General features: G+C 37.5%; 1 protein-coding gene across 1 annotated transcript in view; it reads right to left on the bottom strand.

Moving 5' to 3' along the window:
• Positions 1 to 8,957: 8,957 nt before the first annotated feature.
• LOC144967177 (uncharacterized) overlaps positions 8,958 to 20,000 on the bottom strand; it is a 41,018-nt gene continuing 29,975 nt past the window's right edge. Inside the window, exons 4-9 of the mRNA XM_078904103.1 lie at positions 17,239 to 17,406; positions 15,800 to 15,916; positions 13,865 to 14,005; positions 12,406 to 12,552; positions 11,643 to 11,778; positions 8,958 to 10,020 (exon numbers count right to left, since the gene is read on the bottom strand). Of these exons, the coding sequence (XP_078760229.1) occupies positions 9,694 to 10,020; positions 11,643 to 11,778; positions 12,406 to 12,552; positions 13,865 to 14,005; positions 15,800 to 15,916; positions 17,239 to 17,406 (1,036 nt within the window). The 3' untranslated portion in view covers positions 8,958 to 9,693. The remainder of the gene's footprint in view (positions 10,021 to 11,642; positions 11,779 to 12,405; positions 12,553 to 13,864; positions 14,006 to 15,799; positions 15,917 to 17,238; positions 17,407 to 20,000) is intronic.

The following is a 20,000-nucleotide window of genomic DNA, read 5'->3' as shown; positions in this document are numbered from 1 at the left end:
TACAAAACTCCGAACTCTGAAAAAAAACACCTAAACTAATACGTTTGTTTAATAAATGCCTTTGTATTTTACGAAGTGGCCGAGTGGTTAAGCCATTGCACTGTGAGCCGGAACGACCCGGGTTCGAGCCCCACTTCAGGCACTTTCGTTTTTTTTCCTTGAGCAAGATTATTAACTCCCAATTTGTTCACTTGTTGGACAACATGGGTGATTCCCGTTGACATCAGACATCTTGTTTGATGAGTTATCTATATTCCTTCATGGAATGCCTAAGCGACTATACCTTATGATGTCGTGGCGAAAAAGGCATAATTTAAAATTTTATATATGAAGAGTGGTCCGTTTTTTTTTCCATTTTGAGATATTGAGTATTACAGCTGTATTTCTCCTTATTCAAATTCATGCAAATCTTGGAAAATTTTCTTGTCAATCGTTGCTTAAAATAAAGTTTACGTTTCAATTTATCTCATGAATGGAAAATCTGAAAATGTAGAAAAATCGATTTAACGAGTTTTGGAAAATAAAAAAATAAAAAATTGAGCTTTTATATAGCGCAATATCCACTAAATGTGCTCAAAGCGCTTTACAAAGGGTCCCTGACCAACAGCAACACGTAACATGTAGAACGAGACATGACGCCTGTTAGGAGATTTTACAATTTTTCGGACAAAGACAACGCTGTTGACGGCCAGGTACTCATTTTACACCTAAGTACGGTGAGAGAATGAGAGTAAAAGAGTCTTTTCCAAGGACTCAACTATGCGCCGAGCGAGGCTCGAACCCAGGACCTTCCGATCCGAAAGCGAGTGTCATACCACTAGACCACATAGCCGCACCCAGCCTTCATATTATTTGTAAACATCTGAGTGGTGTTATCTCTATAATGGGGACCGTGTGCTTGTGTCTGGAGGAGATTTTTAGGTAATTTCAAACTAGTACTTTGATAATGTGTTCTTGGAATCTACATTTGTTTTCTATTTGAACCAATTCCCCTTTGTTTCACCTTTTCTTGGGTGCTTTAATTCTGGAACTTTTTATTATCCGATTTTCTTCTTTTTTACTGGCGCTGATATGACTTTAACTCTCTCCTTCCCAGCTATTTTCAGTATTTTCCCCAAAACTTCACACCCAACTAACAGAAAAATATATTTTTTTATCACTCAAACACAATAGCAGTAAGTTCTTGCGATAAATAATTTCTTCGGCAAAACATGTTCTACAACACACTGTTTGTTTTCTTTAGATTTTATGATGTACAAGAGAAATTTGAATAAGAAAAATGTTGGTTGTATCGTAACGAATGTGACGGTTTTCCCATAGTTGGTAAGGAGAGGGTTAATGTATGGCGCTGTAAATCCCTTAACTTAAAAACAAAACAAATATTTCAGTAACCCTTTATAATATGACAGCGAAGTCGTGACGTCACACATTCTACTCCTCATTTTATGATTAGTGCTCACTAAATTCTATCAATTATACAGCTTTGTGTGTTGGTAGCTTATTTCCGGCTGGCTGATGTTATGAGCATTTTACATAAACGCAATGCATCAATACAAGGAGGTCACTCCCGCTTGACTTGTTTCTACATACTTAATAACTATTGCAGACTGAGTTGCTATGGCTAACTGCGAGTTGTGATACATTGCGAAGATCAGGTGCTATTTGCATTTAAAATACAGGGGAACAGTATCTCCCTTTTTTGTCACAATCTGTATCCAAAAAAAAAGATAAATGAATATGAACATTGACACAGCGCATTTCCACAGATGTACCATCCTCAATGCGCTTCACAATGTTTCATTCATTCCCCCAGCAGCCTACATGGAACCATATTTCCATTTCGAGCAATACCAGTTGCCTGTTAGGCATATTATTTCTTTTTACAATATCTGTAACTGCCTAAAGCCAGGTATTCATTCACGCCGGAGTCGACAGGGGTGTTAATTGCTTTACCCAAGGACACACCGTAGGAACAGAATTTTACATGACAACTGTCACTCAGCGGGCCACTGACTTCGCCTATCATCGCTTTACTTTTTGTTTCAAGACGAGGCACCGTACAGCACGTTTGATTAACTCTAATATCATTACTGAAGCAGGTATGTGGAAACTGGCTTTTAAAGTTTCAAATGTAAAGATAAGAATTGAAAAAGAGACAAAACGTGCCGGCTAGAACCTTAATCTGAAGAGAACATTGGGTTGAGAACTTCACAACGAAGCTCGGCTCTTTCTTTACAATCTCAGATCCATCAAACTCTTTCTACATATTCTTCTTCTTTTTCTTAAACCTATTCGCTCCTTGTGGAACATAAGACCTCTACGGGCGTCCGCCATCTGCGCACGTCTTCGGCCATCTTCTTCCTCCCAGGTGAGGCCTGCCATTTTCAGTTCATTAGACAGTGAGCGCGGCGCCTTCATGTCTGTTCGGGACTCTTTCTACATGTTTTGTTGCAAATCTTGGGCCAAGTGATTAAGTGGACAAGGCATTGCTCTGAAAGTTGAATCAAACGAGTACTGCTGAATACAAAAATCCACCGAAATCTAACGAAATCCACTTCAGTGGGAGTGAACCAGAGACTATGTGAGGTGGGCACCAGTAGGGATTGAACCAGTGACTATGGGAGGTGGGCACTGGTGGAGATTGAACCAGAGACTATGGGAGGCGGGCGCCAGTGGGGAGTGAACTCAGAACGGTAATAGTTGGACACCAGTGGGGAGGGAACCCGGAACACCCACCTACTGGTGGACACCGATGGGGAGCGGTGCCGGAACTACAAAATATAGACACCAATAGAGTATAAACCGGGGACAAATGAGATATGGACACCAGTAAAAAGTAATCCCTAGACTACCTGAGATGGGCACCAGTGGGGAACGAGCCCAGGACTATGGAAGTTCGATGGGCAAGATTACAGGATGTAGACATATTGTTCCAGGTTTAATCCTCACTGGTGTTAGCTCCAGATAGTCTCGGGTTTGTCCAAAATTGTCTGCTCTTCATCTAAGTGTGTTCCATTTTAATAGGTAAAGTCAACCTTGCTCTTAGTTAATCGATTTGTCTTGTCCGTTGATGTTGGTTTTAACCCTCACATTACTAACTACGAGTACATTGAAGACCGTTCCATTGGTTACGATACGACAAACATTTTTCTCATTCATATTACTTTTGTCGTACATGACAAAATTTTAAGATATATTTTTGTTCTAGTTTTAAGAACATAATGCTGTGATGTATAATGCTTATGTAGAGGATGTACTGCTTTTGTTTTGTGTTAGAATTTTTTTAAAAACCAAAAAAAAAAACAAATACTTTTTATGTTGGATGGGTATGACATTTCGGGGAGATTAAGGTAACGGTAAGGAGAGTTAACAAGATTCCACTGTATAAGTGTGCTACACGATCATTCCATTGATCTCTATCTATTTATGTTTTATGCCTATCGTCAAAGCCGTATCATGTCGGGATGAAACAGATTCCAAAAAGTGATTTGAAAGGACCAGAGAAATTTTATATTTTTACTAAACTAATTTTCAGAAGAAAAAAAACATTCTTACACACAAGTACTTAATTGCATGTCCGATAACTCGCGTTGTTATGGGCTTATTGTTGCTATGGAAAGAAAACCTCTTAAACAAATGCAAAATGTTGTCCTTTACAACACTAACCAAGCCCATAGATGCCCTCGGTAATCAGACTCTGTTGATATATGAAGTAAAAGTGTTTCGGCTCGAAAATTGAAAGGGTGTTTTGTTATTGTACCGCTGAATACTTAGAAGGGATGTTTTTTTAATATGCAGTTGTCTGACCAAAAAAAGGTGTTTGATCGTAGTTTTCATGAACGACGCGAATGTCGCGCTTACTGTTTTCGAGATATGAATAAAATGCTTTAAAACATGATTAAAACAATAATAATGATAAAATTATGATAACATAATGCTTTTCTTGAACTGTGCCCGTGAAACTTTTCCCTAACCATTCACCCACTTACACACTAATCCTCATTACCGGATGGTCGTTGAAGGCAGTTTCGGGATGCGGCCTTTATAATTTGCTCCCCACGCCACTCATCTTTTTCATTGGCCCTCTCTATCAACTCTCGAAACGTCAAACCTGTCCATTCCTTTATGGTGTCCTGCAACATTTTCCCTAATCAAAATATATTTTAAAAAAAAATGAAACTGCATTTTACTCAGAAAATATTTGCGACGAATCTTCAAGATCTTCTGGCCGAATACAATCTCAAATGAGGACCTGTGTGCTCGCGCGGAGGTGAAGTCTCTGAAGCATTTCATTAAAAGGATAAGATGGTAATGTTTGGGGCATATCGGTCGCATACCTACCGAAACATTGACAAAGAAGGCTTTGCAATGGACACTCCAAGAAAGAGGAAGCGAGGCGTCCCTAAGGAGACCTGGAGAGACACCGTCGAGGGGGATCTGAAACAAAGAGGATTATCCCTCCAGGTGGCCCAAAGAATAGCAGCTGACAGGACAGAGTGGGGATCTCTTGCATTGCCTCAAGTGCCAGCATGCCGGAGAGGATTGAGTGAGTGGGTTACTCAGAAAAAAAGACATTCAGACTGTTGTTGTTTGTTTTGTTTTTAATGGTTTCACGACGCTTGATACACGTTTAGGTCATTTCAGCGTCAGTAAAAAGGAAGAAGACGGGATGGTAAAATATATGTAGATTTAAAATTAAGGCATCCGAGAAAAGGTAAGACAAAGGGCACTGGCTCAGAAAGGGATATATGCAGATTCCTAGAGCAAACTATCAAGGTGTTTTGTTTCAGATCACTTCAAAGTCCCATCCCTACACAAGCACAGGATCCCACCATGATGAATACAATCAAGTTTCAAAACATGACACTCAAAACAAAATGATACGTATACAGTATGTGACATAGAGATGATTTACAATGAAAAAATATCGTCTCACAAAATTAATGTAAAGCATTTGACTGGTTCCCTATCAGCTATGGACTCCAGCCAGACCATGACAAATCAAGGTAATTTCATTCCAAGACAGAAAACAACTCGGAAAACATATAAAGACACAGCAAATAGCCTCCTACCCCCTATGCGAGGCTAGAAGACCTCTCCAGATTCTAACTTTTCTTCCACCACCTTTTATTTGAACACGAATACGTTTTATGAGATCACGACACAAAACCTCTTAAGTAAAAACAATAGACAAGACACTAGGTCGAATGGCGTGATATTTATTTATTATTTTGATGAATACTTTACTGCTGTGAAATGTAAATAGTATTGAATAAAAATTACTGGAACAGAACGCTTCAAACTATAAAAAAATATTTGGTACGCTTCGGGCTAAAACAAGTATATCAATAACAAATAAATGTAAATTATGTAGAGTCTGAAACAAGAGCAGAGATGGAGGATGAAAATAATAGGAATTTAAAATATAAATGACAATCGAAGTAGCTAGAAAATTTATAAGATCCAGTGCAATAATATTGCAATAATATTATATTATAAACAATTATATAAAAAATAATTAAAAGTAATAAGAGTATTTGGGATCGTGGATAGCTCATACGGTAGAGTCACGCTCTCCCCGGCCAGGCGGAGTTGTCGTACAAGTAAGCTCGCGGGTTCAAACCCCCATCACCGCCGCGAAATTTTTATTCTCTATTGTCTTCTGGCACTTTCCTACTCCCTTCATCTCTTAAGAGTGTTTGATTGCAGCCAAACATCATGTTATTATTTTATATGTAGGCTCTTTACTCACGTTCTCTCATTGAACCCATGTGTAAAATGAGTACCTTGCCGGTAACAGCGTTTTTTTCTGTCGATAAAAATGTAACATTGCCTTCCAGGCGTCATGTCTTGTCCTACATGTTAAAAGTTAGTGCTGACTAGGACTCCATGTAAAGCGTTTTGAGCACATTAAGTGGATGTTGCGCTATATAAAAGCTCATTATGTTTTTGTTTAGGTATGTATTTTTTAGAATCAAAATCTCGTGCATTCAAAAAGTTTCAACATACTCAACGTATCTTGTAGTACATCATTTACTCCGCACAGCAAGCCACACGAGCCAAATTTCCACTTACACACTAATAAGCTTAAGGTTACCATAATAATTTTGCACAAAAAAAAAGATAAAAAATAAAACAACAGCCAAACAAGTCACAGAAAAATGCCAAATGGTCTGAAAGAATGCCAAAAATTTTCGAGCATCACTTTTTCTTTTAAAATGTGCATACAAGTGAGGATAACTATTAATTTTCTTTTGTCAGAGTCCATGCGTACTGTTTTGCTAACAAAAATAAATACACCTCTTCTTGCCAGTTTATGAATAACAATTTGTATATTTATTGAAATTAGTGTTTATTTCTCTATGAAATAGATGAGATCAAGTGATTTGAAAAAAAGAAGTACCAAACAAAATATCCAACATGCCAAATCCAATATATCGACGCCAAAATGCTTTTTAAAACAAGTTTTTGGATTTTGGCACTTACTAAAAAAAAACAAATGGGTAAACCTGGTGCTCTCCCTTTTACATTGCCTATCTCAAAGGGACTATTCAAAACTACGTCGAATGTGATGATATTATTATAACTAAAGTACTTTAACTAATAAGGCAATGCCGCGGGCGATCATGCATTCATTGTCACCCATCTGATTGATCACACTCAACATTGCTTGACTTTATCCGATCAGTCAGCAACGTCACTCTAGATTCCATTCATAACGTGTCGTCAAAAGAATAGCGCCTCAAGAGTTAAACCTATGTGATTCAAAGCATACTGGATTTGAATCTTGTACCTCCGGGTTACCAAGCAAAGATGATGATGATGATGATGATAACAATATCAATAACAATGATAAAGCGGACGTATCTATATTCATTTGTTACTAAGTGTGTAGGTACTAAACAAACAGTTTGTATGTGTGCGGCTATGTGGTCTAGTGGTATTTCACTCGCTTTCGGATAGGAAGGTCCTGGATTCGAGCCTCGCTCGGCGCATAGTTGAGTCTTTGCATGGAAAAGGCTCTTTACTCACATTCTCTCACCGAACTCATGTGTAAAATGAGTACCTGTTGTAAACAGCGTTGTCTCTGTCGGAAAAAAATTGTAATATCGCCTAACAGGCGCCATGTCTCGTTCTATATGTTACGTGTTGCTGTTGGTCAGGGACCCTTAGTAAAACGATTTGAGCACGTTTAATGCATATTGCGCTATATAAAAGCTTAATTCTTTTTTTTTAAAATACTTTTTAAAGATAAATGCATCATAATAGCAGATGGAATCTGATTCGCATTTACTAAAACGGTAGGATACGATAGAAAGTGTTCTTGAATCTTTGTGATAATATCACCTATCTGAGTTGAGTAAAAGCTAGTGTTGCACTTTTGCCTCTACAAGTTTCACTTTCATCACCTGATGGGTCGCTTATATAAATAACAGTATCTTGGCAAATGGAAGGGAAAGTTCAATTTAATTAATCAGGACAGTTGAAGTGGACGTTTCGGGGTATTTAAGGCAATTACGATCATTGTTTTAAATTTTAAATTGAGCTTTTATATAGCGCAATATCCACTAAACGTGCTCAATGCGTTTTACAATGGGTCGCTGTCCAACAGCAATATTTAACATTTAGGACAAGACATGACGTCTGGCAGGCGATATTATATTTCTTTCGGTCATAGACAACTCTGTTAACAGCCAGGTACTCATTTCACATCTGAATACGGTGAGAGAATGTGAGTAAAAAGCCTTTTCCAAGGACTCAACTATGCGCCGAGTGAGGCTCGAACCCAGGACCTTCCGATCCGAAAGCGAGTGTCATCGTAGCCATCGTTATGTTATATATAGCCTGACAATGAAATCCAAAAGGACTGGCAGTTTGACGTCATTTGCACTGCCTAGTGAGTTAGTCGTTAGTCATGGAAACAAGTCATTTCATTGGTTGAACTATTGAATACAACTCACGATTTGTTTTCTTTTGTGGCAAAAGACTGGCATTTTGACGGCATTTTTTGGTCAGTGTCAGGCATTAACTTTACGAAGGCCACGGTGTCATACCACAAGACCACGTAACTGCACATATTCGCCGTAACAACGCCATCCTCTCATCTCTCATTCGTTTTTTAGCGTTTCATTCACGGTGTTTTGTTGATAAAGGAGGAAGCCGAAATGTCCATATCACTTTCGTCCTTGACCTAGTTGAAGCTTCCGTTCCATTTGACTATACTGTTATCGTTTCTTTGAGCTTCAAGCAGCAACATTTACTCGAGAGATAGCCTCTCAAATCAAGGAGTAGTTAATGGTGAATTTCGACATTATTATTCACCGTACAATTTATAATAATAATATTATGTTTGGAATTTGATCTGAACGTCAGATCATTATCTTGGGAAGTTAAAAACCAATTACCGTAGTTTGGAGAAAATAATCCACATGTATTATAATTGTGTTCCAGACAGGTGGTCCGAAGAGGAGAAATAAATTTCTCATTCAAGCCTCTCTAATGTACAAGAAGCAATTGAAGGCTGGTTTTGCAAAACTCATTAAGTCGATTTTCCTACTTTTTGAGATTTTTTATCCAAGAGATTAACTGAGACGTAAACGTTATGCTAACTGAGACGTAAACGTTATGCTAAGCATGAAGCGGCACGAGAATTTCCCTAGATTTGTGTGGATTTAAAGTTTAAATATGATGAAATGATAGACGAAAAATAAATATCAAGGGAAATAATCCTCAATATCTCAAAATGGGAAAAACGGAGTTAGGGAGTTTTGGAAAACCACTCTTCAATTAATATGGTAGAAGCACCAAACCACTGTAATGTCCCTGATACATCATTCTTAGACGTGCGGAGAAAAAAGTGTCTTTTTTTTCTTCCTCCTCCTCTTCCTCCTCTGCCTCATCTTCTTCTCCTTTTTCTTCTTCTTCTTCTTCTTCTTCTTCTTCTTCTTCTTCTTCTTCTTCTTCTTCTTCTTCTTCTTCTTCTTCTTCTTCTTCTTCTTCTTCTTCTTCTTCTTCTTCTTCTTCTTCTTTTCTTTCTTCTTCTTCTTCTTCTTCTTCTTCTTCTTCTTCTTCTTCTTCTTCTCCTCCTTCTTTTCTTCTCTTCTTCTTCTTCTTCTTTTTCTTCTTCTTCTTCTTCTTCTTCTTCTTCTTCTTCTTCTTCTTCTTCTTCTTCTTCTTCTTCTTCTTTTTAAAAAATCGGACCAAGGCTGTCTTTATCCCTACCTCTTTCTTAGGATCATCCAGCTAATGGTCTTTCTTTATGTTCCTATATGTAGGACCCTAAGTTTCTTCATCTTCCTCCAGAGGTACCTATACCAATGAGTGGTGATATCGAGTGGATTTCTTCATGATGTGCCCATGGTATGTAAAAATCCGATACAGAGCCATTCAATGAACTTGGTCACTTTTAACTGCACGTTAAAAAGTTTCGTCTTAACCATTGAATTGCCGCACTCTTGAAAAAAAAGCACGTATAAAAAAAATTTGGCCAGAAAACTCGTCCTTTAACTATCACTAGATTTAAATGACCCTCATCTTGTAAAAAGGGTCTCAAACCTGGGACTTCGCAAGGTCCCATATTTGAGAGGTTTTTTTTTCAAGATGAGTGTCACCTAAATTGATTGGATTTGAAGGACGATTTTTCTGGCCAATTTTTTAAAATACAAGTTATTCAAGAGTATGGCAGTTAACTGGTTAAGAAATGTCTTTCCATCTGACCATGAATCCTTCCCATAACCTGCTGAGACATTTTCTTACAGTCACACTGAAGACGAGGTACCATAAAGGATAAATAGGGGCATTGAAGAAGAACAGAATCCGACATAGAAGTAATGCATGGCGCCTGTGAACTGTTGAAAACACTGACGACAATCCCGGTATTGGGCACGTGAAGATGAGGAGTGGCATGGAGCAAACGATGTAAACAATCAACATTGCAACGCTATTTCGAATGGCGCTGCTCATTCCAAGTTTTTGAGGTCGGAACGAATAGGGCCTGCTCAAGGTGTATGTCTGCTCTCTCTGTTGAATAGATATAGTATAGATAGTTCGAAGATGACGTCACTCACGTCTTTGTTATTGTCTTTTGCCATCCGCAGTCATGAGTACTTCTCACTTAACTGTATGAACCAGACTATAAACCTCCAAGGTTACACACAGTTTTGTGTGTTGGCCAGTTTTACTTCCGGATGGCAATGTTATGAGCTTCTTAGCCAAGTGCATACTATCTATATTGAGTCTTTTTGGTGGATGTTATTTCTTTGTTGGTTCGTTTGGATGTTTGTTTACTTAGGACGGGACTAATGATCAAGATAGTATGCGCTTGGCTAAGAAGCTCATAACATTGCCATCTGGGAGTATAACGGACCAACACACAAAACTGTGTGTAACCAAGAACGGTTATAGATAGTTCGAAGATGACGTCAATCAGGTATTTGTTATTTTTTTTTTTTTTTTGCCATCCGCGTTTATGAGTAATGCTCACTGAACTGTATTAACCTGACTATAAACGTTCATGGATACACACAGTTTTGTGTGTTGGTCCGTTATACTTCCGGATGGCAATGTTATGAGCTTCCTAGCCAAGCGCATACTATCTATAGTCTGGTTATTACTGATTAGTGAGAAGTATTCATAAATGCGGATGGCAAAAAACAATAACAAAGACCTGAGTGACGTCAATTTCGAACTATCTATTGCACTGTCCAGATAATCAATCGGATTCAATTCGAGTAAAATTGACTTATATCAAAAACATGATATTATGGTTACGTGGATAATGGTGAATAATAATATAATGATGATGGTAATGGTGATGAGATTAGAAAGAAGAGGATAAGGAAGAGGAGGAGGTATAAAGGGAGGCGAAAGGGATGATGAAAGATACAAATGAAGAGGGAGATAGTGTCTGGAGCGAAGAAATTATGATGACAAATAGCTAATATCACGAATGCAGTTTTATCTATATAAAAATAAACTAAGCCTGTCATACCTAACAATCATAGTTGCCTGTGACGTTGCTATATGTCAAGCTGGTTTTTAAAGATTGTTTAAGAAAGAAAGTCGCTCTTTTCTATAATATGGCACAGCTTGCTACAATATTGCGTGTAAGCGTAGCCTTCATTAATGCATAGCCTGACACCGCCCAAAAATTACAATGCAATGCAAGGCCACAATCACCTAAATCAATGGTTTGATCAATGCCATCATAATTTATTTTTAAGCACTTCTATCAATTCAATTACATCTTTGTTTTTCTGATTGTCAGTATGTAGTGACATAATTTCAGGGAAGTGTCCGAAAGTATTGACGAAAAACTGGAGCATTTATATTGCGCAATATCCAATAAACGTGCTCAAAGCGCTTTACAAGGGGCCCCTGGTCAACAGAAACACTTAACAAGTAGGGCAAGACGCCTATTATACGATATTATATTTTTTTTCAACATACACTGCTGCTAATGGCCTGGTACTCATTTTACACCTGAGTACAATGAGAGAATGTCAGCAAAGAGCCTTCTCCAAGGACTCAACTATGCTTCCCTCCGAGTGGGATTCGAACCCAGGACCATCCGACCCAAAGGCGATTGTCTTGCCATAAGTCCACATAGCTGCATGAAGATTACTTTGTAAATGTTAAATTACCTGGAACCTTAAGAGATCGGCTCCGATACTGATGTCTGTGAATTCTTGGGATTTTGATTTGATAGAACAGTTGCTGATAGTACTCCAAGAAGTCTGCAGACGCCTTCTTTGTCCGTAGGAACTAAGCGGTCGGACTCTGTTGGACAAGAAAGTCACAGAACAATGACAAACTACACTGTTTATATAATAATGACAAAACTATTCTGTTGTATAATGATAGAAGTTTCATATAAAGAGGAAAATATTCTTATACATTATTGTTGGGCCACACAGAAAAATCAACAGAGGCTGTACCAAGTTACACAGACAACGTTGTTTACCAATCTGCCCTCATTAAATGATGGTGGGTACAATATCGAATGAAAATAGTTCTTTCCCCGCGAAATTGCGGGCTTTTTACTAGTTTTTCAAAAATAATCAAATATTGAGGCAGGCAAACAACAAACATTCACACAATAATAAACAGATACCTGAAATGCCTCCAGAACCATCAAGAATTATGGTCGGGAAAAAAATGATTTCACGGACCCACAGTAGCTTCCAAGCAGATCGAGATCATTAGAGGAAATGGGTTAATAGTATTAGGCAAGCAGCTGATGTGTCCAAGTAGGTTCATTAGGAGTCGGATAGCATTAAGTCAAGTTAATCAATAGAAGTTTGGTCTTTGTCAAGTTAATACATTTCGATAATTTCATAGCAAATGACTTTGTGGAATGCAGGGAAATAATGAATTTAATTAAAAGATGAACTGTGCTTGAATTACCTGCCGTCTGCGGTGATTTGTGGTGTATTTCGTTTATTGTCTCCCTTTGAATCAGCGTCCATAACGACGGATTTGTCTTTACAGTTGTAGGCTACAACAAATGTGTCTTTGTGCGCCCTGCTGAGATCGCCACCAATTGTGTTGGAGCTGGCATTGAAGAGAATGAAACAGAAAATATACAAGTAAGTTGACAAAAAGATCATTTTATAAATATGGATAATGACAATGAGCGAAAATCCCATTATTTCGTGTAGCACAAATAAAACCATAAGTAAGTCATGTGCACAATTTATGTTTTAAAAAACTAATATGAGCATCTACATCAGCAGGCAACACCCACTAAAACTGTTCAAAGCGCTTTACAAGAGATCCCTAGCAGCAGCAACTTTTAACTTTTAGACGAGACATGAGGCATGTTGGGCGATATTACATTTTTTTTTCCTGAGAGAGACAACGCTATTAAAAGCCAGGCAATCATTTTACATCAAAGTACGGTAAGATAGTGTGAGTAAAGGACTCAACTATGGCCGCTAAAAGCGGGACTCGAACTCTGGTCCATCCAATCCGAAGGTGAGTGTTCTTACCACTCGACCACAAAGCCGCATAGTATGGATTAGATAATCGTTGAAAATAGAGAATCAAATATTTATCTCTCCATTTATAAATTGGAATTCGCAAAGGTAAATGATATATATCTATAGTCTATAGTCTATTTATGTATAAACCTCATAAGTTCAATCCTGGTCTATTTATTGGGAATCACAAAAAAAAACACAATGAAAATCAATAGTTATTGTATTACATAATTTAGAAGGCGCATTTTACATTGTCATCAGAGTGGAGGTAAAGATGGTATAAAGTTTAAAGGCTGACGACGTCTAGAGAGGAACCAAAAGGGAAGATAAGAGAAAAAGGATGATGATGACGATGATGATGATCATGATGGTTGGTGGTGATAATGATTGTAGTGGTATTTGTAGTAGTAGTAGTAGTAGTAGTAGTAGTAGTAGTAGTAGTAGTAGTAGTTGTAGTAGTAGTAGTAGTAGTAGTAGTAGTAGTAGTAGTAGTAGTAGTAGTAGTATTAGTAGTGGTAGTAGTAGTAGTAGTAGTAGTAGTAGTAGTAGTAGTAGTAGTAGTAGTAGTAGTAGTAGTAGTTAATAGTAGTATTAGTAGTATTAGTAGTAGTAGTCGTAGTAGTAGATGTAGTAGTAGTAGTAGTAGTAGTAGTAGTAATAGTAGTAGTGATAGTGTAATAGTAGTAGTAGTAGTAGTAGTAGTAGTAGTAGTAGTAGTAGTAGTAGTAGTAGTAGTAGTAGTAATAGTAGTAGTGATAGTGTAATAGTAGTAGTAGTAGTAATTGTTGTTGTTGTTGTTGTTATAGTTGTTGCTATGGTGGAGAAAAAAGAGGGGGATGAAGATGACAAAGTGAAGCGGAAGAGGGAGGCAATTGTATTTTTACCTGATAGTGTATTGTGGTCGGTAAGATCGTCCTGTAGAGAGGGTGAGGTCAGAGCTGTCGGAATGTAAGGTGAATGGATCAGGTCGTGGTGACACACGGTTCCTACCCACGGATTTTACTCCTCGGACAGATCTCCAGATACTATTAAGGATGTGAAAGGAAAAGAACAAAAATGAGGCCTCTTAGATTTTCTTTTAACCTTCACCTTAGCAGCTACAGCAAAACAAATAAGGGGGTAGCGTGACACAGCGGTACGGTCTTTGCTTCGTACCCGAAAGGTACCGAGTTCGATCACCCGCCGCTGCGTTATGTGGTCTAGTTTAATTTGCGGCGCTGCACTGCGGCTGAAGCTTGGGTTATTCCAGTCTTCCCTTGGAATAGACCCGCGAGAAAATTTCCCCTATGGGATGAATAAAGCGAAATATTAGTTATTTTATCTTTATTATTACATAATCTCTTTCATTCATATTTATTTTGTCCATCGTACAATTAGAAGAGATGTTTTTTATTATAGTTATTAGAACTTAATGCTATGTTTGCTTTGTTTGCTTGTTGTTAAGGTCGTTTTGCTGAACAGAGTTATGTATCCGGAAAATGTCCGGTAAGGAGTATGTCAATATTTAAAACAAAAAAAAAAAAAAAAAAACAAATTAAGCTTGAAATATAGAAACTGTGCGCTTGGCTAAGAATCTCACAATATTCCCATCCGGAAATATACCGGACCAATACACACATAACTATTCGTAACCTTGAAGGTTTATACACTGGTTAATACAGTTTAGTGAGAATTACTCATAAAGATGGATGGCAAAAAAAATAACAAAGACCTGTTTGACGTCAACTGCGTTCTATTTATATTCAACGTGCTTAACAAGGCGTTATAAACCAACTGGAACATTGAACATACAGTCAAATAGAAGCATTGATGCCTCTCATGCCATATCATGTATTTTTTTCGGCAGAGACAACACTGTTACCTAGCAGGTACTCATTTTACTCCTGAGTGGTCATGATAGAATATAAAGGAAGAACCTTTATCAAGGACTCAAGTTCGCCCCACTAATATCGGGACTCGAACCAGAGACCTACCGATTGTCTATATATCATATTTTTCGATATCGTCACTGAAAGCATTAAACTCTTTTGCTAGGCTTTTTTTTTCTTTCTTTCTGTTTTTTTTTTTTTTTTTTTTTTTTTTTTTTTTTTTTTTTTGGGGGGGGGGGGGGGGGCGTTTCCACGCTTAATTTGATGGCTAAACATATGTTATGAAATATAAATGGATGAAACGGTTTTTTAATAAGAAAAAAGAATAAAGAACACAAATGATACGTTACGAGTAGGGTTTCTTATTAAAACCATTCTTCAATCAAAATATTTTTAAACAATAACAACAACAGATACAAACAGATGATGATAACAATTATTTAACAATTTGACTCTCTCCATACACCAGCCATTTTCAGGATTTTCCCCAAAACTTCACACCAAAATAACACAAAAATAGATTTTTTTTATCACTCAAACACAATAGCAGTAAGTATACTTGTTGTACATAATTTCTTCAACAAAACATGCTCTACAACTCATTGTTCATTTTCTTTAAATTTTATGATGTACAAAAGAAATTTGAATAAGAAAAATGTTGGTTGCATCGTAACGAATGTGACGATTTTCCTATGGTTGGTAAGGAGAGGGTTAAGCTACCGTCAACTGAGATGACTTTGCCTCTCGGGGTGACTTTGCCTCCATCGAGTTGGGGCATCTTGAATATTCTCAGGCTTTTTACAGTTATCTCCACTGTCAGATGATTTGAATTTTTATCAAAAGAAATTTACTTTGTCCACATCTATAGCGGAAAACACCCCTTGAGGCAAGGTCACCCCAGTTGACGTTTTGGGTTTTGCAGAATTATTTTAGATTCTTTGACTTACGTACCTATGATAAGCCTTGAGTATGATGGCAAGTCCAAGGGTGAAGGCCAATAAAATCACCAGAGAAATGACGACATGTTCTTGCTGGGACGACTCTTCTTCCTCCTTGTCGTAATAATTTCTATAAAATGAAAAAACATTATACGACTCTTACACTCGTGCTTTTTGGAATTCCTGACGTGCTGCCTTCCGCTGCACGAGCTTCCGGTTGTGTGTTGGGAACCAAGTTCGCATTCAAAAAAACGCAAGAACGTATGGAATCTTTTATTAAGAAATTAAGGAGCAGTCGCCAGTGTAAGATAAAGAACTGAACAGGTGTGCATGAAAGGTGCCAAACAAAACAGGATAGAAAAATACAAGGGAAAAAACTTTCTTTTATTGTCCTCCTAAATCAGTTCCGATTTGGCCTCTTTGAATAAAAAACATGTTCAAAGATGTTTAAATGACACTTCTAGTCTAAGAATATAATTTTAGTGAAATTTAACGCTTGATAATCTGACATCACAAAGTATTATCGTGCGTTAATATTTATTTTTGGTAAGGGGTAGAATCGACGTGCACTTATTTGCGGGTCTGATAACCCAATTCCATGTGGGCTCATTGTTGTAATGGAAATATCAAAAAAAAGACGCAAAATATTGTCCATTGCAACAATGTTAAACTAGGCCTATAAGCCGGTTTGGATATCATACTACATATATATATATATATATATATATATATATATATATATATATATATATATATATATACGTCGGGTAGAATAATATTAATCATGTGACCAATAATTGCCTCAAAACTCTAATACAAAGTCGAGATGTGCCTATTTTTTAAAATTGAATTTCATCGACGCGTACTTATTACCCCAAGGAAACAGGAAGCGATGCCGCCCCAAGGAGACTTGGAGACGTACCGTAGAGAGGCACCAAAAACAGAGAGTTTCTGTCCCTCGAGATGGCCCCAAGAATAGCTGCTCACAGGACCAGGTGGAGATCCCTTGAATCGCCTCAAGTGCCAGTGAGTGAGTGAGTATTTATTGTCAAGGTGAAACGATTGATCTAATACCACGACAACAGAGCACAAACAACGCTTGACTTCAAGAAAGAGAAAAAATGAGCTTTTATATAGAGCAATAACCACTAAACGTGCTCAAAGCGCTTTACAAGAGTCCCTGACCAACAGCAACATTTAGCATGTAGGACGGGGCATGACGCCTGTTGGGCGATATTACAATTTTTTTCGGACAGAGACAAAAATGTTAACGGTTAGGTACATATTTTACACCTGAGTACGGTGATAAAATGTGAGTACTGAGCTTTTTCCAAGGACTGAACTATGAGCCTAACGAAGCCCGAACGAACCCAGGATCTTCCGATCCGAAAGCGAATGCCATACCACAAGACCACATAGACAAAAAAGAAGAGTTGAACAATGTTGACTTACCTCATGAAAGGATCTAGAGTACTCAAGGCAAACCGTGAAGAGGGGACAAAAGAGGCACTTAGTGTGACACTGAGAATGGTGGACAACACCCAGGTGAACACGACGCATCTCCTGACCAGCTGGCTTTTGTGTTTTAGGGTCAGTCGTGGCTTCTTGATGGTTCGATGTCTAGAATGGACAACGTAAAGGGTGAAAGAGGTTAAGTTATAAATTTAACAGGTGAATTAGATGTAAAGTATCTCATTTATGCGGCTATGTGATCTAGAGGTATCACACTCGCTTTCGGATCGGAAGGTCATGGGTTCGAGCCTCTCTCGGCACATAGTTGAGTCCTTGAAAAAGGCTCTTTGCTCACATTATCTCGCTCTACGCAAGTGTAAAACGTGTACCTGGCCGTTAACAGCGTTGTCTCTGTCGAAAAAAAATTGTAATATCGCGTAAGGGGCGTCACGACCCATTGTAAAACGCTTTGAGCACGTTTTGTGGATATCACGCTATATAAAAAGCTCATTTTTTGTATACGATAGATAAGGGAAATATGATTAATTTGACCCAGGTACTTCACAGAGCACTGGTATTTTAGAGGCATCCAAAGTCACAAAGAGGTTCTATCATTGCCCCTAGAAATTAAATTCATTAACTTGGATGAATAATATGTGTCAGTGCAAGACATTATCAGTCAGGAGGTGACAATTTTTCAATAAATGTTTCGAAGTGAAATTAACTTTGATATTCAAGAAGATGTACAAAAAGGGTTGATTTAACCATTGTTGACAAGAATTCATTTTCGATAAAAACTTATCTTTTAACTAAACTTGGCAATATCTCAGTTTAAACCTTTTCACCATCCGACTGATTATGTCATTCACTGTAACATATATTTCCCCCTATACATAAGGGGCGTCATTGATGCTTTTGCCCCAGGGGTCAATAATGTGCATTATAAATTAATTAATAAACACATCGAGATTGGCTTCCCTGGATAATGATAATGGAGACGAACATTTCCTTAATAATGAGTTTATATTTCCTTTTCGTTTGTGTTCTTGTTTTCTTTTTCTTTGTTTGTTTTCCAATGTGTGTATATTCTTTGTATCTATAATCTGTCTTAGATAGATGCCTTTTTGTTTGCGTGTTGTGGTTGTTGTTGTTGTTTGATATTGTGTTGCTGTTGTTGGTGTTATTGTTGTTGTTGTTGTTGTTGATTTTGATGATGATGATGATGATGATGATGATGATGATGATGATGATGATGGTGATGATGATGATGATGATGATGATGATGATGATGATGATGATGATGATGATGATGATGATGGTGGTGTTGGTGGTGGTGGTGGTGGTGGTGGTGGGTTTTAGGGGATTAAAACATATGAGACACTAGAACTACTTGTAAAAATTACCAATTTTTGAATATAATGTTAAAATATTGCTTTTAACTAGCTTATAGTAATTGTACTAAATCTTTATTGTCCACAGAATGGAAAATCTTTAGTGGTTTACATTGCTCAATCAAATATAAATCAAACTCACTCGAATTACTCACTTCTCTTCGAATGCAATTTTAAACGGTCCCAATTTATTTCAAACATCATTCCTCTTTTTCACCTCTCTCTCTCTCTCTCTCTCTCTCTCTCTCTCTCTCTCTCTCTCTCTCTCTCTCTCTCTCTCTCTCTCCCACTCAATCTCTCTCTCTTTCTTTCATCATCATCATCATCATCTCCATCATCATCATCAGAATCATCATCACCATCATCCCCACCACAACCATCATCATCATCATCATCATCATCATCATCATCATCACCATCATCATCATCATCATCATCATCATCATCATCATCATCATCATTATCGTCATTTTTATAATAATAATAATAATAATAATAATAATAATAATAATAATAATAATAATAATAATAATGATGATGATAACAATGACAACGACAATAACACTAATACCATTACCATAATCATAATTACCATCACAACCACCACAACCACTACCACAAACCACCCACCACCACCATCACCATCACCATTATTACCATCATCATTATGGTTATAATAACATTGATACTAAATAATTATAACTTATTAATTAAGATTAAAGACTGTGGTACGAATGTTGTCTTAATTTGGGTGATCATAACTGCAAGGAATATCATGTTCCCTATAATCTATAATCTATGGTGGTGGTGGTGATGATGATGATGATGATGATGATGATGATGATGATGATGATGATGATGATGATGATGATGATGATGATAATGATGATGGTGATGATGATGATGGTGATGATGATGATGATGATGATGATGATGATGATGGTGATGATGATGATGATGATGATGATGATGATGATGATGATGATGATGATGATGATGATGATGATGATGATGATAATAATAAGTATACATAATTATAGGCAGCGACTTTGTAGATATATTCAATATTGTCTAAATAGTGCGGCTATGTGGTCTAGATATAAGACACTCGCTTTCGGATCGGAAGGTCCTGGGTTCGAGCCTCGCGCTCGGCGCATAGTTGAGTCCTTGGAAAAGACTCTTTACTCACATTCTCTCACCGTACTCAGGTGTAAAATGAGTACCTGGCCGTTAACAGCGTTGTCTTTGTCCTAAAAATTGTAATATCGTCTAATAGGCGTCATGTCCCGTCCTACATGTTAAATGTTGTTGTTGACCCGGGACACCTTGTAAAACGCTTTGAGCACATTTAGTGGATATTGCGCTATATAA

The sequence above is a fragment of the Berghia stephanieae genome, chromosome 3 (genome assembly GCF_034508935.2).
Source record: "Berghia stephanieae isolate SIO BIC M18660-M18661 chromosome 3, UCSD_Bste_1.3, whole genome shotgun sequence".
Taxonomy (NCBI): domain Eukaryota; kingdom Metazoa; phylum Mollusca; class Gastropoda; order Nudibranchia; family Aeolidiidae; genus Berghia; species Berghia stephanieae.
This window is presented reverse-complemented; position numbering and strand designations above follow the sequence as displayed.